At 47.6% G+C, this 18,472-nt stretch overlaps 1 protein-coding gene across 1 annotated transcript; it reads left to right on the forward strand.

Moving 5' to 3' along the window:
- The first annotated feature begins 12,479 nt into the window (after window positions 1-12,479).
- Window positions 12,480-15,296, forward strand: LOC123094179 (histidine-containing phosphotransfer protein 2-like). Its single transcript, XM_044516236.1, has 6 exons — window positions 12,480-12,673; window positions 12,779-12,894; window positions 12,982-13,050; window positions 14,149-14,220; window positions 14,622-14,694; window positions 15,129-15,296. The coding sequence occupies exons 1-6, from the start codon at window positions 12,614-12,616 to the stop codon at window positions 15,165-15,167; spliced, it is 429 nt and encodes a 142-aa protein (XP_044372171.1). The 5' UTR covers window positions 12,480-12,613; the 3' UTR covers window positions 15,168-15,296.
- The last annotated feature ends 3,176 nt before the right edge of the window (window positions 15,297-18,472 follow it).

An 18,472-nucleotide genomic window follows, 5' to 3' on the forward strand; every position in this document is an offset into this window, starting at 1 on the left:
CCAACTGATGTGGGGAAGTCCAAGAACAGGACTTTCAAATACTTACATGACAGAGTTGGGGAAAAGCTGAGAGGATGGATGGAACTATTGTCAACTGCAGGTAAAGAGGTTCTGATAAAGTCTGTGGCATAGGCAATTCCGGCATATTCCATGACCTGCTTCCATTTCCGCAATGACGTTGCGCGAGTGTCACCTCTTTAATCAGACAATTTTGGTAGGGAAGTAAATAGGGGACAAGGAAGCCATGCTGGGTCTCATGGGATGTTATGATGAGACCGAGTATTCTGGATGCGTCGGTTCCCTACTTGCCAAGCCTGGCGCTTGCTAGACCATCTCGGTTCTCTGAGTTCCATTAATCTTAAAAGTTGTAAACTATCCAAATAACCCTCTTTCTGATGCAACCTTGGGACCACATCCATCACATATATGGCTGACTATTTTGCATGGGAAAGACATAATGACTTAGGGTTTGATAAGGAGAATAGGAGACGGAGAATCCCGTGATATTTGGAACAATAATAGGATAACTAGAGAGCATATAAAGAGGCCGAGAACTTCACAAACACCACAGCCGCCGACAAGCATCGCTGAACACATTGATCACACTGTGTCATCAAGGGATGAACAACTTATTCAATACTTATTCCCATTGATGACGAGCCTATATTGAAGATCCCTCTTTGCACGAGAAAAATATCTTATTTTTGGGCTTGGAGTGAGGATAGAAGGGGCATGTTCACTGGGCATTCCGCTTACAAGATGATACAGTGAATCAAGATCAGTAGAGAATCATGGCTGTATGAGCAGGGTGGCCGATCAAACCCAGAGGCTGATTGTCAAGGATGGACAGACTTATGGCATATAAAAGTCCCCCGAAAATCAAGGTGTTCATGTGAAGATTAGCACAATACTCACAATGTCCTTCTTCATCATAGAAACATGTCGATGACGAGTGCTTGTGGTTTGTGCAGGTCTAACGATATGTGCAGGCACGCCCTGCTGAATTGCTTGGTTTCAGGGAGCACTGGGCACTATCATACGAGCAAATTGTTGAGCTATTGAGTCTGAATGTAAATGAGGACGCCAAACAGTGGCTATTCACCACGCATGAGGTGTTATCGCATGCAGAGGATTTTATCATGTTTACGATCACTTTTGTGGACGATATGGGGAGCTCGGCACAAAGCTATACATGAGGAGATATATAAAAGCCCTTTCACTTTTCAGGCTTTTGTGCAGAGTTACTTAACTGAGCTGAGAGCTACCCAAAGCACTCGAAGTCCAGTTCCAGGGGCACCCGTGATGAGGCCAAGTCAATGTATCTCTCCTCGGGATGATATGGTGAAGGTCAATGTGGATGCGGCAGTTGGACCACGCGACACTCGAGGCGCAATTTGAGCTATATGCGGAGATCAAGCATGTAATTTTCTGGGTGTGTCGGCTATTGTGTTCCCACATATATCAGATCTTGTTACTGTCGAATCTTTAGCAATTAGGGTGGCACTTGCACTTGCTGATAATCTCTATGAGAGGAAGATTCAGGTGGCTTCAGATTGCAAGGTGGCGTTGCAGATATACATCAGTAGAGCGCAGCTATCTACACAGCAATCATAACTGAGATCATAGATCGGAAGGCTACTTTTACTAGTTGTACATTAGCCATGAATTTAGGAGCTTGAATGTTGAAGCTCACAAACTCGTGAAGCATGCCCTATCCCTAGGGGTTGACCGCCATGTTTGGTTAGGTAACCCCATAGCTAAAGTTGTCTCGCCTTGCTTCAAAACTACTGGGCGTGCGCTGAGGTTTTGACCTAACGGCCTCCGTTTGCTGGAATTAATTGGAATAGTTGAGAAGAAAGTGACGAACGGATGCGTAATGCGTGGAAATCTGCCGAATAGTTCGGGCCGAATCCTGAAGAAAGTTCAAAGCGCTGTTTGATGAGCCTACGTAGTATTAGTTCGTTGGTCAGGTAAAGGTTGGCAAGCCAATGATGCTTAGCTGGTCTTTTTGAATGTTTAGCCACGCTGGGACTGAGACATAGCCCAGACTCCCATGGGGGGCAGCAGAGGGGAATCTTGGACAATGGGCGAAAGCCCGATCTAGCAATATCACGTGAGTGAAGAAGGTCAATGTTCGTTTTAAAGCTCTTACGTTGAGTGCGGGATCATGACATATCTCGAGGAAGAAGCCCCAGCTCACTCCGTGCTAGAAGCCGCGCTAAGACGGGGGGGGGGGGGGGGTAAGTACTCTTTGGAATGACTGGGTGTAAAGGGCATGTAGGCGGCCGGGTTGAAAATGAAACTGTGAAAATCATAAAAAGTGGCGGAATGCTCTCGAAACCAATTCACTTAAGTGAGACAGAGGAGAGTGGGTGGTTTTCTATTCGTCCCTATAAACACTACTCATCAACCCGTGCAGGTGCACGGGCTAGATATACCATCATAGAATCTTGTAAATATACTTTGTAAGCCTATAACTGGAAACATAAAACATGGAACATGCTTTTCAGTTTTTATTTTATAGTGGTGTTTAGTCTTCAAATTTCAGGCAAAATTAAAAGTGGACACGTATAAATTCTCAATTTCATTGATCAAGCGCATGCAGTTGTTATGGTATACAAAATCGAACATGTTGAAGACTCACATGCATATTTGTAGGAAAAACTAAAAAAAAAATTGTAATTTTTTCTTACATCATTACATTCAAACCCACACAAAGAAAATACTCAAATAAACATCATTTTTCTTTAAACAGAAGGATCCAACTGACGCCATAAAATGTATCTTTTCCTTATATTGGCCAATTATTGCTCAAACAGCTGTGCATGTGCTGTGTAAATAAGATTTAGATATGGTACATAGAACTTTTGCTAGATTTAGATCATAGATTCAGTGTGAATGTTGCTGCAATGGCACAGAAGTATGATCGGTTTGGCATCGTCTGCTTTGCGATGATCCACTCCCGTGCACAGGCTCTATCCTACGGATCGTCCTATCGGACAGCTAGCAGTATATGTCATGCCAAAAGCTTCTTGACCAACATATGCGCTAGTAAATCTAATTACTCTAAATTATGAAAATATAGTTATTCTGAATTATGAAAATATAATTACCCTAAACTATATATGTACCTTAGATCGTAGAGGCCACCATCGAACAGAACTATATAGGGAGTAGTTGTGCGGTAGTACTGTTGAGATGTAGAAGTGGAAAAGCAATAATGCATAACAAAATCATATTCTATCACACGCTTAGCTTATACTATATATATTGGCACACATTTTCTTTGCATATGCACCTGGTAGATTAAACAATGGAAGCAAACACAGTAGGGCAAACCAATTTCAGATTTTTATCTCAAATCAAAAGCCTAGAAAGGGTGATCCAGGAAAAACATTAATCACTGCATTGTTGAGAGTCTCATATTTCAATTTCACCATCCAATCTCATAGAAAAATGTAGGCAGCCGGTGAGGAATCAGCAGATGGTTGCCATGTGCTTCTCGATATTTCTTTTCCCTAATCACCAAAGAACACATAGGCGAGCCCAGCAGTAACTTGATATACAGGAGGCTTCTTTGGTTTGCACCAGTGTAACACGAAAGAACAGATACGCAGCTGTGAAAGTCGCTGGCTGCATGATGGAAGACGCCAACCACATATCGTTGATATTGAACGCAACGCTTGAATATCTTTTTTGACCTCTTCGTTCACCATAACCTTTCATAGTGGGATCCATCTTTCTTAAGCTTTGACACTTGGAAATAATACTTACCATCATATTAATCAAACCTTGCTGCATCCACCGATTTTTTTCCAACTCATGCATGTGAAACCATGGATATTTCATCAGCAAAAAGTACGAAAAAGGACACAACTATGCACTATTAATTATGTCTGTGCTCAGACGTACCGCTCTCCTGTAGTATCCACAAAAGGAAAACCAAGATTTTCAGTTCTCACGCGCCTGACAAACATCATCTATCTTCTGCTTGCAATCTTTCCTGATGATACATCATGTCTGTTGGGGGTAATATGAATTCAAAAGGATGGAAAAAATACCTGGGAAGAGGGGAATTAGGGATACTGTGCTAAATTGGGACAGGAGAGGAGAGCATTATGCCCTTGAATGGAATCCAGGATGCGAAACGTTGTGCCGCCATAGTGATGATGGCCACAACCATACTTGCTTCAAAGAGGAACATCAGTACTGTACCTCCTCCAAGCCTTGAGCAAGCAACACAATATTGTACAGGAGGCCCCATGCCAGCGCTAGGGGCAGATCGCCGTTCAATGCCTGCAGAGGGCCTCTCATCCTTCTAGTACTGAATATGCTAGCAGTCGACTAAAATAGATGATTGAGCTGATACTGTTATCATTGCCATCTGTAATCGATATTGAATACCTCCTCTTGCATGCTAGATCTAAACATAAAATTTAGCTCAACTGTACACATCTGTTTTGACTCGACAGTAAGGAACCATAATATTGCAACCCTGAGGAACAAAGCAACGGATGAGTACTTGACAACAATTTAGCTCAAGTGTACAGCTAAAAATTTAATTCTGAAGGACAAAATTGGTTGCGACAAAAGCAGTCACTTGACAACAATTATCACATTTGTCTATGAATATTTGAACCTATGGTCTTTGTTGCGCCCTGGTCGGATGGATTAAAAAACGCAACCATCTAGTACATAGGGAGATTGTGCATAGTTCTTACCTCCAATAATCTAATCAAGGCAGTAGAGGAGGATTATGTGCCCTGTGTAAGAGGAACACGCATCAGTCTGGAGTAGGATCCAGGAGGCCATTATTGAACCAATTTTCACATATCACCAGCTAATGAAAAATAATTTACAAATAGTAACTCTCATCGAGTGGAAATAATATCATGCATGGTACTTAAGCCAGCCGTACCTGAAACTTGATGAATCTAATATTTGTTCAAGGAAGTGTCTCATGGCCTTTAACTAAAACTAACAATTTACAGTTGACAGCGATCAAGTTTCATGAAACTATAATTCTTAGAAGTCACCAGATGTCTGCCTCTCTTCGATTTCTGCAAGTAGCACCTAGGTGAGCTCACCAAATCACCCCATGTTGCTCTAAGCAGGTAGAAATTTGGCAGATACACAAATATTAGTACGGTATCCATTAATTCTAATAATTGATAAAGAAGGACACTCCTCTAGCTTCTTATGTGTGTGTGTGTCTGTGTGTTTGGTGCTGTGTATTTCGATGTGAGATCAGTAATTCCAACTCCCTACAATTAAGATATGAATAGTCAGTGGAAACTTACCATTGGGAACCATGGCTTGGGGAGCATGTTCAGACCTGCAAGTTGCTGCTCTCAATCTATTGCCCATGTATATGGATGATTATTAATCTGCTCATATGTTTACACCTCCAGACGTTGCCACTGCAGGGATTACTAACATGAACACAACCATCATCGCCATTAAGTTAGCAACATAGATCAACATACTTGTCGCCATGGCGGGTAGGAAAAGTTTCACGTGTGATGTTGTCTATTGCTATCACGTAATCCTTGTAACTAACAGTCAAACGACATGCTAGGCAATCATAAAGGGAAACGTTTCTGGCCGGGGCACCGGCCGAACCTTCGGCCGGTCGCAAGCCACGCTGGCGCCCCGCGCCCGCCCAAGCCGCGCCCCGCGCGAGACTCCTGTTATTGTTGGGCCCCACGTGGACCACCCCTCCTCCCTCTTTTATCTTTCCCCTAACTGCTGCCTTCATCCCCTACCTCCAGACACATCCTTTCCCGTGGCCATTTTTCTTCTTCCTTTTCCCTGCGCTGCTGCCTACCGGCGGCCGCTGCCGGCTGTGTGCTTCGCCGAGCCAGGGGGACTACCCGACTGCTGCCAGTCCTCCTCCTCCGCACATCTTATCCCCCAAAACATCTCTCCTTCTCTCTCAAATAAGCCATGTTTCAAGACGAGACAAGGTCTGGGAAGGAGGCTGCAACCGGTGCCCGGGGAGCCTGCGACCGGCCATGAGACGGCGAGCATGGTGACCTCAGGACGGCGAGGATAGGGCAACACTCCTCCAAGAAAACAATCGACGTCGTTATTTTTGCTACATGCTTCAACCGGCGTCGGAATTTGCTACAAACGGCATCGCATACTGCTGCCACTGGTGTCACATTTTGCTGCAATGCACAATCGACCTCGCGTTTTTGCTAGAATAGATGTCGCTTTTTGCTACAACCGTTTTCATTTTTTGCTACATATGTTCAGGCTGAGCTGTGACCCGATGACGTCGGCGATGCCTTTTTTGCTGCAATCGTAATAGATTTTTGGTACATCCAGCAACAATTTTTGCTACATCCATTCTTTTTTTGCCAGCGACGATACAATGGCGAGATACAGCCGCCAGCGATGATGACAAGCTTTTTCGCCGAATAAGCTGCAACGGGCATCGTCAAAAGCTGGAACCGGCCATCAGCAGAGCTGCATCTACTGTGGGTGGTGCCCCGGCAACCATATCGGGCACCTCTCGCGGAGCTCGACGCCCATGGCCATGGCGACAGCCCTCGCGGAGCTCGACGGCCATGGCCATGGCAGCACCCCTCGTGGAGCTCGATGCCGATGGCCATGGCAGCACCCCTCGCGGAGCTCGACGCCCATGGCCACGGTAGCATCCCTCGCGGAGCTCGACTCCCATGGCCATGGCGTGCCCTAGCAGCCACGGCGGCATCCCTCGAGTGGATCTCGACGAACATGGCCGTCATGTCCATCACCAGGCAGGGAATCATGCATCTCGCGGGTCACAGGGGGAGCGCGCGTCCCGCGCGAGGAAGGAGACGAGTTTGGGTGAGAATCGAACGTTAGAGGCGTGCAAATCGTACGGCTACCGAGCGACCGACCGAACTTTCAGCCGGTGCGCCGGCGCCTATCGTTACCCAATCACAAAAGACAATCTGGAGGAAGGCAACCGCTTGCACTGCTGGGGAGAGGGTCTAGAAAATATAGAACTTTCCCCCAAAATAAGAATTTCCTGTAAAAAACAGAGCAGGAGCAGATGATGAACCGCGCCGGCATGTACCTGCCTTTACCTTCTGGCATGTGCGCCCTCCTTCAAACTACCATGGATACACATCCACATATGCATAGGCCATCTAGGATTCGGAAACCTGAAATAAAAGGAGATTGTTAGTCTAATATGTCACGTTTCGTGACATATCTCCTAATTCCCTAAATCGAGGAGAATCGATATTGTTGTGATCTCCCATTTATGGTTAGGATTGTAAATCTGTCTATATATTGACATGCAATGGAAAAGCCCAAGTGTGGCAACAATTCCTAAATCTTTCATGGTATCAGCCTAAGAAAATCCTCTCGCTTCCGCTCCCTCCAACCCTAGCGCCGTCGACCCTGTTCCCGTGCCGCCGGCCAACACCTCCCTCCCCTCCCCTCCCATGACGCCCTCCGAACCACCTGCTCCCCATCCCAACGCCGCCCTCTGGGTGCAGGCCACCGCCATCCCAAGCGTCCGCTCTCTCGTCCCCATCGTCCTCGAGTTCAAGAGCGCCGTCTTCCCCAAGTGGAGGACCTTATTCAACATCGCTGTCACCACCTACGCCCTTGAGGACCACCTCACCGCCGAGACGCCCTCCACCGATCCAACATGGCGCCGCCTCGACGTCTTGGTGCTCCGCTGGCTCTACGGCTCCATGGCCATGGACATCGTCGACGTCGTCATGCCCACCGACCCTGCCACCACCACGGCCTACAAGGTCTGGACCTCCGTCCTCGCTCTCTTCAACGACAACCAAAAGAGCCGCGAGATTTATCTCGCCGAGGAGTTCCACAACATCAAGCAGGAGGATCGGTCCATCACCGAGTATCTTCACCTGCAAAAGACGGTGGCTGACGCTCTTGCCGAGGTCGGTGCCCCCGTATCCGACCCCGAGCTCATCACCAACGTCATCAAGGGCCTTCACGAGCGCTTCGACAGCGTTGCCGACATCGCCCCCTCCTCACGCCGTTCCCTACCTTCCTCAACTTCCGCAACATGCTGCTGCTCCACGAGATGAAGACTTCCCGGCGCTCCACCAACACCTTAGCCTCCGCCTTCTACACCGCCAAAGGACCAGTCCCTGCTCCTCCCAGCGGCGGCGGGTCGTCCTCCGGCGGCGGTGCTCCTCCAATGCCCACTCCATTCAACCCTTGGACAGGAGCCATCCAGATGTGGCCCATGCAGTCGCACCCCAACAGCACCGGCGACATCCTTGGACGGGGTCTGGGATCACGCGCCCACGCCTACATGGCCGCTCCCCCGGCTTCTCTCGGCGCGCCCTACGGTGGCCATAGCGCAGCTCTGTTCGGTGCCGTGCTGCCCTACGCCACAACACCGACGCCGACACCATCATGGGACACCGCCGCTCTCGCTCAACAGTTCACCAACATGACGTTGCATCAACCCTATCCTGAGTGGGTCATGGATAGCGGCGCGACCGCCCACCTCTCCTCCGATGCCGGTATCTTATCATCTCTTTCTCCCCATCCTATATATCGTCACGTGGTGGTCGGCGACGGTTCCACCGTTCCCGTCACCACATCCGGTCATTCCTCCCTTCCCTCCCTCTTTCCCAATAGACCTCTTCATTTACGTCATGTCTTAGTCACACCTAACATTATCAAAAACCTTATTTCCGTTCGTCAATTCACTACTGATAATCATTGCATCGTCGCTTTTGACCCTTTTGGTTTCTCTGTGAAGGACCTTCATTCCCGGCGCGAGATCCTTCGGTGCAATAGTATATGGGAGCTCTACACGTTCACATGTCCTCCGCCTCCTCGCACCCTCGCCACGCTCACCGCCCCTCATGACGTGTGGCACCGTCGCCTCGGTCACCCCGGCCATGATGCCTATAGTCGCCTCTCGCAACATATTTCTCTTCCTTGTATTAGACAAATAAATCAAACCACTTTATGTCATGCTTGTCAACTAGGATGTCATGTACGTTTACCTTTTTCCTCTTCCACTACTCGTACAACTCGTCCATTCGAGTTAGTCCATTATGATCTTTGGACTTCACCGATCTTGAGTGTTTCTGGCGATAAATATTTTTTAGTCATTCTTGATGATTTCACTCATTTTCTATGGACTGTTCCGCTTCACCAAAAATCTGATGCTTACGCCTCGCTCTCCGCTTTTCGCGCGTTCGCTCACACTCAGTTTGGCTTATCTCTCGTGTCCATAGAATGTGACAACGGTCGTGAGTTCGACAATAACAAACTTCACTCTCTCGCCGCCACGCACAACATTCACATTCGCTTGTCTTGCCCATACACATCCCAACAAAATGGTAAAGCTGAATGCATTATTCGCACTGTCAATGACATTGTGCATTCTCTCTTATTTCAGGCTAGCCTACCACCTCGTTATTGGGCCGAAGCACTTCACACCGCCACTCACGTCCTTAACCGTCTTCCTACAAAAACAATTAGCGGCCCCTCTCCATACTTTGCCCTTCACAACACCCATCCCGATTACTCGTCACTACGCGTCTTCGGCTGCCTATGCTATCCCAACACCGCCTACACTATGCCACATAAACTGTCGCTGCGTTCGAGTGCTTGCGTTTTTCTTGGCTATTCCTCTCATCATAAGGGATATAGGTGCATGGACCTCACTACCCACCACATCATCATCTCTCGTCACGTCGCATTCGATAAGATGACCTTTCCCTTTGCCTCCCCACAGCCTACCAACGCCGCCACGTACGACTTTCTTGCCGCCGACGACAACCTACCCATAGTTGTCCCACCCCTTCCGATTACTACCCCTCCACCCACCCCACCACCCTCCCTCCTCCCGCCCCTCCCTCACCACCTGCACCACCCTCACCACCTGGACCTCCCTCACTGGGCGCCCCTCCTGCACACACTCATCGCACGCGCAACACCTCCGGCATCCACAAGGGGCCTCGCAAGCGGCTTAACCTGCATGTTTCGTCTGTCAGCAGGTACTCACCGGTTCCCACCTCCGCCTGTCCAGCTCTCAAGGATCCCAACTGGCTCGATGCTATGACTGCGGAGTACCGCGCTCTCCTCAGCAACAACACTTGGGATCTTGTGCCTCCTCCTCGGGATGCTAACAACGTCTCCGGCAAGTGGGTTTTTTGCCACAAGCTCAAGCCCAATGGCTCCCTCGATCGCTATAAAGCTCGTTGGGTGCTTCGAGGTTTCTCTCAGGAGCCAGGTGTCGACTTCGACGAGACACTCAACCCGTTTGTCAAACCAGCCACCGTGCGTGTCATCTTCTCCATCGCGCTCTCTCTTAATTGGGAGACTCATCAGCTCGACATCAAGAACGCCTTTCTGCATGGCACTCTTGCTGAGGTTGTCTACTGTCGTCAACCCACTGGCTTCATCGACTCCAGTTGCCCCGACCACGTCTGTCGGCTGAACCGTTCACTCTACGGTCTCAAGCAGGCTCCTCGTGCGTGGTACCAACGCTTCACTGCTTTCACCACTTCAACCGGCTTCATATGCTCACGCTCAGACACTTTGTTCTTCGTCCTCCGGTGTGCGGAAGGCACGGCCTTCCTCCTACTCTATGTGGACGACATCGTCCTCACCGCCTCGTCGACTCGCTTGTTCGACATGATCACGTCCTCTCTCCACGCCGAGTTCGCCATGACGGACATGGGCATCCTCCACTACTTCCTCGGCATCGCGGTTACCCGCGACTCCTCCGGCATGCATCTTTTGCAAGCTAAGTACGCCACGGAGATTCTGGACAGGGCCGACATGACTGCTTGCAAGTCGGCCACGACACCTGTTGATACATCACCGAAGCTCGCTGCTACTGCCGGTCCTTCAGTGGCCGATCCCACGGAGTACCAGAGTCTTGTCGGCGCTCTTCAATACCTCACTTTTATGCGCCCAGACATCGCGTATGTCGTTCAACATGTTTGCCTTCATATGCACGACCCGCGTGAGCAACACCTCGCCGCCATCAAGCGCATCTTGCGCTATGTCAAGGGCACGCTCTCTCATGGCCTTCAGCTCTACTCGACTTCACCAAGCTCCATGATCGCCTACACCGACGCCGACTGGGCCGGCTGCCCCGACACTCGGCGGTCAACGTTAGGATTCTGTGTTTACCTTGGAGATAACCTCATCTCTTGGTCCTCCAAGCGGCAACACACAGTCTCGCGTTCGAGTGCTGAAGCCGAGTACCGTGCCGTGGCAAACGCCGTGGCTGAGGTGAGTTGGCTTCGGCAACTTCTCTAGGAACTTCATCGACCATCTCCTCCTGCGACGATCGTCTTCTGCGACAACGTCAGCGCCGTCTACATGTCCACGAACCCAGTGCAACATCAGCGTACCAAACACATCGAGATCGATCTCCACTTCGTTCGCGATCGTGTTGCCATGGGTCAGGTCCGTGTGCTTCATGTTCCCTCGTCACGACAGTTCGCCGACATCTTGACGAAGGGTCTTCCGTCGCCGTTGTTTTTGGATTTTCGGTCCAGTCTCAACGTCCGTTCTCCTCCTGTTGTGACTGTGGGGGAGTGTTAGACTAATATGTTACGTATCGTGACATATCTCCTTATCCCCTAAATCGAGGAGAATCGACATTGTTGTGATCTCCCATTTATGGTTAGGATTGTAAATTTGTCTATATATTGACATGCAATGGAAAAGCCCAAGTGTGGCAACAATTCCTAAATCTTTCAGAGATATCAAAACTCGAGTGGAAGGGCAATGAGTAGAGATTGAATTGGTTCATTTTCTTCTAGATGGACTGCATTAGGGATCGTACCTTGCAGTATATAGGAGAACATGGAGAGGCGGCGGAGGAGGAGGAGCGGCGCTGGCAGAAGAGATGCGGCCATGCGGGGAAACCTGTTTTTTCTTTGGGTTTCCATACGAAGACCTCTTTTTTTTCTTGTAAGGAGACGTACCTGTGAGATAATTTGCTAGGACTCTCAGGGATTTCATCTAACGGCTGCAGATATTTCATACTGATATCTGATGGTTAATTTTATTAGTTTTATAGGATTAACGTGACCCTTTTTATTTGGGTTCCATACAAAGAACTATTTTTCTTGTAAGGAGACGTACGTGTGGGATAATTTGCTAGGACTCTCTTAGTGATTTCATCCAACGGCTGTAGATATTTTATACTGAGATCAGATGGTTATTTTTGTTAGTTTTGTAGGATTAACGTGATGCCTCGTTTGGTGCCTCCAATTAGTAAATATATATAAGATAAGATATAAGATATAAGATAAGATTGTGAGGTACTAAAATTAATTTTTTTGAAAGGAAAAGTTGAAACAGACACTCACTTCCATGAACACGTGGACACACAACCGGTGGCTCCATGCATGCATGCATGATACATCGCACGCAGTACGCAAGCGGGCTGTTGCCAAGCTAACTAATGGCGCCCGGCCGACAACACAGTACAGCTAGTAGAGCACTCGCTGCCAAACGCCTACGTGAGAGACCCTCGTGAGCCCAGCTATACAACATCCGCTCCTCCATCCATCCTCGTTCACTCCGCATCCGCAGCCGAATTCCCCCGTCTCCACCGCTCAGTCCCCCGGACCGCCGGACCTCTCCTCGCCTTGCCATGGCAGCCGCAGCACTGAGGGCGCAGCTGAACGCCCATATCGCCGGCATGTACACCAATGTGAGGCCCTTCCCCTCCCTCTAGTCGTGTGGTATTGGATTTTGGCTTGGCTGGACGACTAACTTGGCCTTTGCCTTTGCTTTGGCGTGGTCGATGTCGATGCAGGGTGTGGTGGACGAGGATACATTCGAGGAGCTGCGGGACGAGGGCACCGCCGCCGAGGTCTCCCGCCTCTTCATCTACGACGCCTCCGAGATCATCGACGACATCGACCTCCTGATGTCCGCCCCCACGCCCTCTGTCATCTCTCCCTCTGCTCTCTGTCTCGGGAACTGACTCATCTTAATTATCTGCTCTGGAAATCGCAGGGAGGAGCCTGAAGTGGACTTTGACGAGGTGGAAGCCCTGACGCAGCAGCTCATGCGGTGCACCTCCAGGTGATGACTATCATAAACCATTTCTCTCTCTTCCACCTGCTTATTTTTAACTCTATGTTTGTTTGCCCGCTGCGTCAATGTCGTGCGATTCAGATCTGTTTATACTGGGGCAAAGGATTCTTATTTGTCGGTTGCACTACCCCATAGGCGTAATTAGAAGAATCAAGTTTAGTCGCGTTTAGTGTAACAGAGTTACCAGTATCCCGATTAATATCAATGTTATGATGAGGATAAATTGCTGGCATTTTTGGAATAGTCTTGGTATTAATGATCTGCTATTCTGTGTATTGCTAATGGTGGTTTTTTCTGGTATTAATGATCTGCTATTCTATGTATCTCTAATGGTGTTTTTTCTAGTTTGTCCACGGCTTTGATGTTGTTTTTTATTTTGATGTGTCGGCACGGGGTGTGTACCTCACGACACGGCCACACAATTGAGGTTTGTGTCGTTTTACAGGCGTCGTATAGCCATAGGTAGAAGAGCTGAGTTTAGTCATATATCGTGTAACGAAATTGTTGGTATTCTTCCCAATGTTAATCAAATCGTATAGCTTGGCGAGGGAATTTTTGTAGTTTTACAAACGTTTGTTTCTACTATCATGTCTGTTCTTCGGGCAATTCCATTATTCTAGGTTGAGAATGAAAAAAATTGTCGTTTTATAAGCATGGCTGGTATTAATGATTTGCAATTCTACATAATGCCAATGGCCATGTTTCACCATTGGAACGGTGTTGTTTCTATTCAGATTTGTCAGGCGCAGGGTGTGTACGTCATGGACGTCATTTGGGTGTCGTATATCCAAAATTAGAAGACCTCATTGTAGTTGTGTCTCGTGTAGCGGAATTGTCGGTATTCATGACAATTTCATGGTCCGGCAAGAAAAACTTTGTCGTTTTCTAAATATTTCTGGTACTACTGATCTGCTATTGCACATAGCGGCAATGGTGTTTTTTTTTCTGCTTCATCAAACAATTTATGGAGTTGACAATCATGATAGGAAATGGCTCCTTGAGAATATTATTGAGTTGACGTCTCAGTTTATAATAAGTTTGATAAGTTCCTAATTTCCTGATCTGCATTTTTTTTGCATGTTTCAGTGTTGGTGCACAGCAAGTGAACCTCGCCTGCATGCACTTCGGCAATTTCTATGCCATACAATACAAACAAGGGTCAGAACTTAGTAGCTTATTTAATACTGCTACACAATAATTATTCCCAACATTGTTTTTCAATGACTCTATGTAAACCTGACAGCTCATGTTGTCTTTTCTGTCGTTATTTTCAGCTCATATACCAATCTAACATTGTTAAGAAGTATCCTGATTTGCTTTTTCACTTCATCTGCAATCACGTTATTGATATTACTCGGTTCACTATCTGAATATGCTACTCTTTGATGGTTCTCTTGTAATTTATTGGCTCTAGACTTTTGTTTATAGCACAACTAAATTCCTATATGGCTAGAGATTTTTCTTTTTTCAAATATAGGGTTACAATTTTTGAACCATTTCATCTCAGTTCTGTTAACCTCTTCAGAATTTGACAATGTGGTAATTTTGCATTATTTCAGGTGTCTCGTGTCATTGGCTCTTGTTAGGAATGAGTTCTATATTGTGCGACATGAGTTGGAGATCGTGATGCAGGTAGCACCGTATGTGCATAATGTTGGATGTTGATACCAACTTTCCACTAGTTTCATAACCCATAGATTGGTCATATTAAGATAGAGAAATGGGAACAATCTTTAATCCTTAATCTAATTCTTTTGACATTTAGATTTGGAGCACTTAGTTTGAGGTACCGAAAAGTCTCCTTTAGCCGTTAAATGATTATGTGGTAATTTTGTCATCATGTTCGGTAGATGCATAGGGTAGCTAAAAAAAGTGGGAGAAATTCTCTGTTTCCCAGCTTAAATTAAGCTTCACCAAATACCCAAATAAGAAACTAGCTAACTTGTAACATGGTGATTAGTGAAACCATGTGACTTGAGCACCATTATGTGCCATAGACTTATCTTAATCATTTTTCGGAAGGTACTTCTCTTAATCATTGACCTATTATTCATATTTTGTTGCAGCTCGAAGAGCAGATCGCGGCATGTGGTCCTGACTCCTAAGTAGCGGCAAGTGAAGGGGGAAGAGCCTGGCCCCATGCAATCCCTTGCATTATGCGGTCCATGTGTCTCGGAAGATGTAGCCGTTTTCAAAGGGTGTCTAGCACTATAGGGTGCGCGTAAAAACTTAGATGAATATTCTCGCGTCGGAACTTTGGGCTCGTAACCCTGTGAAAGAAAAACTGTTGTCGTGTGTTGATGTCAGTGTGAAGTCCATATTCTAGAGTGTCGTGGATGTGTTGGCCCCCGCCTACGGGCTGTTTATGAAACCTATACTTGGTTGGTTGGTCCTCTAGTGACTTTGTTTTGCTGTTTCTTCTGTTTGTTTTTCTCTATAAGCAAGTCTTGTTGTTAGTTGTTGTACCCAGAGTGTAGCCAATCACCATATTTGGGCATATTAAACATGTTGTTTCGGTCTGAAATTTCAGCATGGCCTTCTTATAAGAGTACGACGGCACTTCCACGAGCAGTAGCCGGAGGAGGGGAAAAACAGAGGGGATGGTCTGTGAGGTCACATCCAGGGATCACAAAGCTGTCGGTTCGCGAGACGACGTGAAGAGCATCTCTGGGCTTGGGTATGTTTGCATTGGTATGAAAGTCTGGGCTAATTAAGGTCGCCAATTACAGCTCCAAACGATGATCGCTGGAACATCATACTACTCCTAGTCCACATAGTTATTTAGACTACCCTGAATCACCAACTGGGCAAGAGAACATGTGGCCATCTTCGTCTTTGTCCTGTAGTGGCTGATCTCACCTGTTGCAAACCATTGTTTGATGTGAAACTTCGGGTCTTTGATGGTAGTAGAAACTGGTGTTATTCATCACCATGGCTAGCCGATGCTCGTACGGCCTCCCTTCCATGACTGCTATCGCTTGTCATGCTGGCTCGCCAACTAGGTATGGTTGGGTTGATGAAAGAAAAACTCTACCACACAACCAAATTTAGATCCCGCTTTTATATATGTGCAAATTTTTGGTACAACCATGCTCCACATCCAACTCTATCTTATCTTTCCAGAGTGGAGGAAGGGGACACTTTGCGGGACTTTCAGTAGAAAATTTTCCATACAGATAGAAGCACCTATTAAAAAGATACTCCAAAGGCTTCCGGATCATAGTCTCATTAGCTGAAGAACACACATGCTAATCTATATTAAGTGCATTCAAATCATGCCTTTATTAACTAGTCAAGGCCTCATCAGCCACAACATCATAAATACAAGAGGAAAAACATGAAACCAAGTTTTACACAAATCATTGGGGCAACCTTCCTTGCCATGATGGAATTAGCCGCCTATTAGTTGTTCTTCTATTCCACTTCACCCGATGCTCTTCTAAAGCAGATAACAAGTCCCATTATGTCTTCACAGAGAGAGGCCCCATCTTGGGGGGAGGGGGGGGGGGGGGTTAGTCTACAGAGTTCAACGTTATAGCCACACCCTGATTGTCATTAATGAATACAATGTTTGGTCAAATATGTTATTTGAGAGTAGTTCATGATGGCCTTTCTAGTTGGAGAGAATAATTCTTCTTGATGATTTCTCTTACAAAGATCAAGCATATATATCGAGGGAGAGAGAACCCACTCCCCTGGAACGTAGGCATGCAGGCCATGAGAACTAGGAGATCCTACAAGGGTGCATAGACGTCCTGCACAAACGGTTCTCCGTGTTATGGCAGGTTACATTCTCATGTTTTTTACTTTACAGTGCTTACAAGTTGAGATTTGAAAAAATCTAGCTAGAACATAAGTCATCAAAACTCATGGCATTTTGAAACTTTAGTCATAAAAAGATATCAAATATCAGACACAAAAAGGGACTGCTAGACAAAAACGCAAAAAAGAATGAAAATAAAGAAGTGGCACAATAGTTACCGAGCGTTGATATGTCTCCAACGTAATCTATATTTTTTTATTGTTCCATAATATTATAGCCCGACAGCCCCCATCCTCTACTCCATCGATGCGTCCACTGGGCAGAATCGGTGGTGTGCCATCTGAGGGAGTCCCGGATTAGGGGGTGTCCGGATGACCGGACTATGACCTTTGGCCGGACTCCTGGACTATGAAGATACAAGATTGAAGACTTCGTCCCGTGTCCGGATGGGACTTTCCTTGGCGTGGAAGGCAAGCTTGGCGATACGGATATGTAGATCTCCTCCCATTGTAACCGACTCTGTGTAACCCTAGCCCTCTCCGGTGTCTATATAAACCGGAGGGTTTTAGTCCGTAGGACGAACAACAATCATACCATAGGCTAGCTTCTAGGGTTTAGCCTCTCTGATCTCGTGGTAGATCTACTCTTGTACTACCCATATCATCAATATTAATCAAGCAGGAGTAGGGTTTTACCTCCATCGAGAGGGCCCGAACCTGGGTAAAAACATCGTGTCCCTTGTCTCCTGTTACCATCCGCCTAGACGCACAGTTCGGGACCCCCTACCCGAGATCCGCCGGTTTTGACACCGACATTGGTGCTTTCATTGAGAGTTCCTCTGTGTCGTCATCTTTAGGCCCGATGGCTCCTCCGATCATCAACAACGAAGCGGTCCAGGGTGAGACTTTTCTCCCCGGACAGATCTTCGTATTCGGCGGCTTTGCACTGCGGGCCAATTCGCTTGGCCATCTGGAGCAGATCGAAAGCTACGCCCCTGGCCATCAGGTCAGATTTGGAAGTTTGAACTACACGGCCGACATCCGCGGAGACTTGATCTTCGACGGATTCGAGCCACAGCCGGGCGCGCCGCACTGTCACGATGGGCATGATCTAGCTCTGCCGCCGAACAGTGTCCAGGAGGCCGCCCCAGCGTCCGCTCCGACCCTTAGCTCGGAGCCGACTGCGCCAATCGAGGACGGGTGGCTGGACACCGCCTCGGGGGCTGCAATCCCTACGGCGATCGAGCCGAACACTAGCCTTGTCCTTTACGAAGCTCGTGACTCCCAGGTGCCGGACTCCTTTCCGGACTCCGAACCTTCCGCGCCCCTGCCGATCGAACCCGATTGGGCGCCGATCATGGAGTTCGCCGCCGCGGACATCTTTCAGCACTCGCCCTTCGGCGACATTCTGAATTCACTAAAGTCTCTCTCTTTATCAGGAGAGCCCTGGCCGGACTATGGTCAGCAAGGTTGGGATGCGGACGACGAAGAAATTCAAAGCCCACCCACCACCCACTTCGTAGCCACTGTCGATGATTTAACCGACATGCTCGACTTCGACTCCGAAGACATCGACGGTATGGATGCCGATGCAGGAGACGACGAAGAACCAGCGCCTATAGGGCACTGGAAGGCCACCTCGTCATAT

This window comes from Triticum aestivum, chromosome 4B, assembly GCF_018294505.1.
Source record: "Triticum aestivum cultivar Chinese Spring chromosome 4B, IWGSC CS RefSeq v2.1, whole genome shotgun sequence".
Classification (NCBI taxonomy): Eukaryota; Viridiplantae; Streptophyta; class Magnoliopsida; order Poales; family Poaceae; genus Triticum; species Triticum aestivum.

What these genes read in the sequence shown, in the direction of transcription:
- LOC123094179 (XM_044516236.1), top strand. Translation starts at nt 12,614, where the DNA reads ATGGCAGCCGCAGCACTGAGGGCGCAGCTGAACGCCCATATCGCCGGC. An exon ending in GACGACATCGACCTCCTGAT is followed by an intron (nt 12,895 to 12,981) that starts GTCCGCCCCCAC and finishes TGGAAATCGCAG; the next exon opens with GGAGGAGCCTGAAGTGGACT. An exon ending in CTCATGCGGTGCACCTCCAG is followed by an intron (nt 13,051 to 14,148) that starts GTGATGACTATC and finishes TGCATGTTTCAG; the next exon opens with TGTTGGTGCACAGCAAGTGA.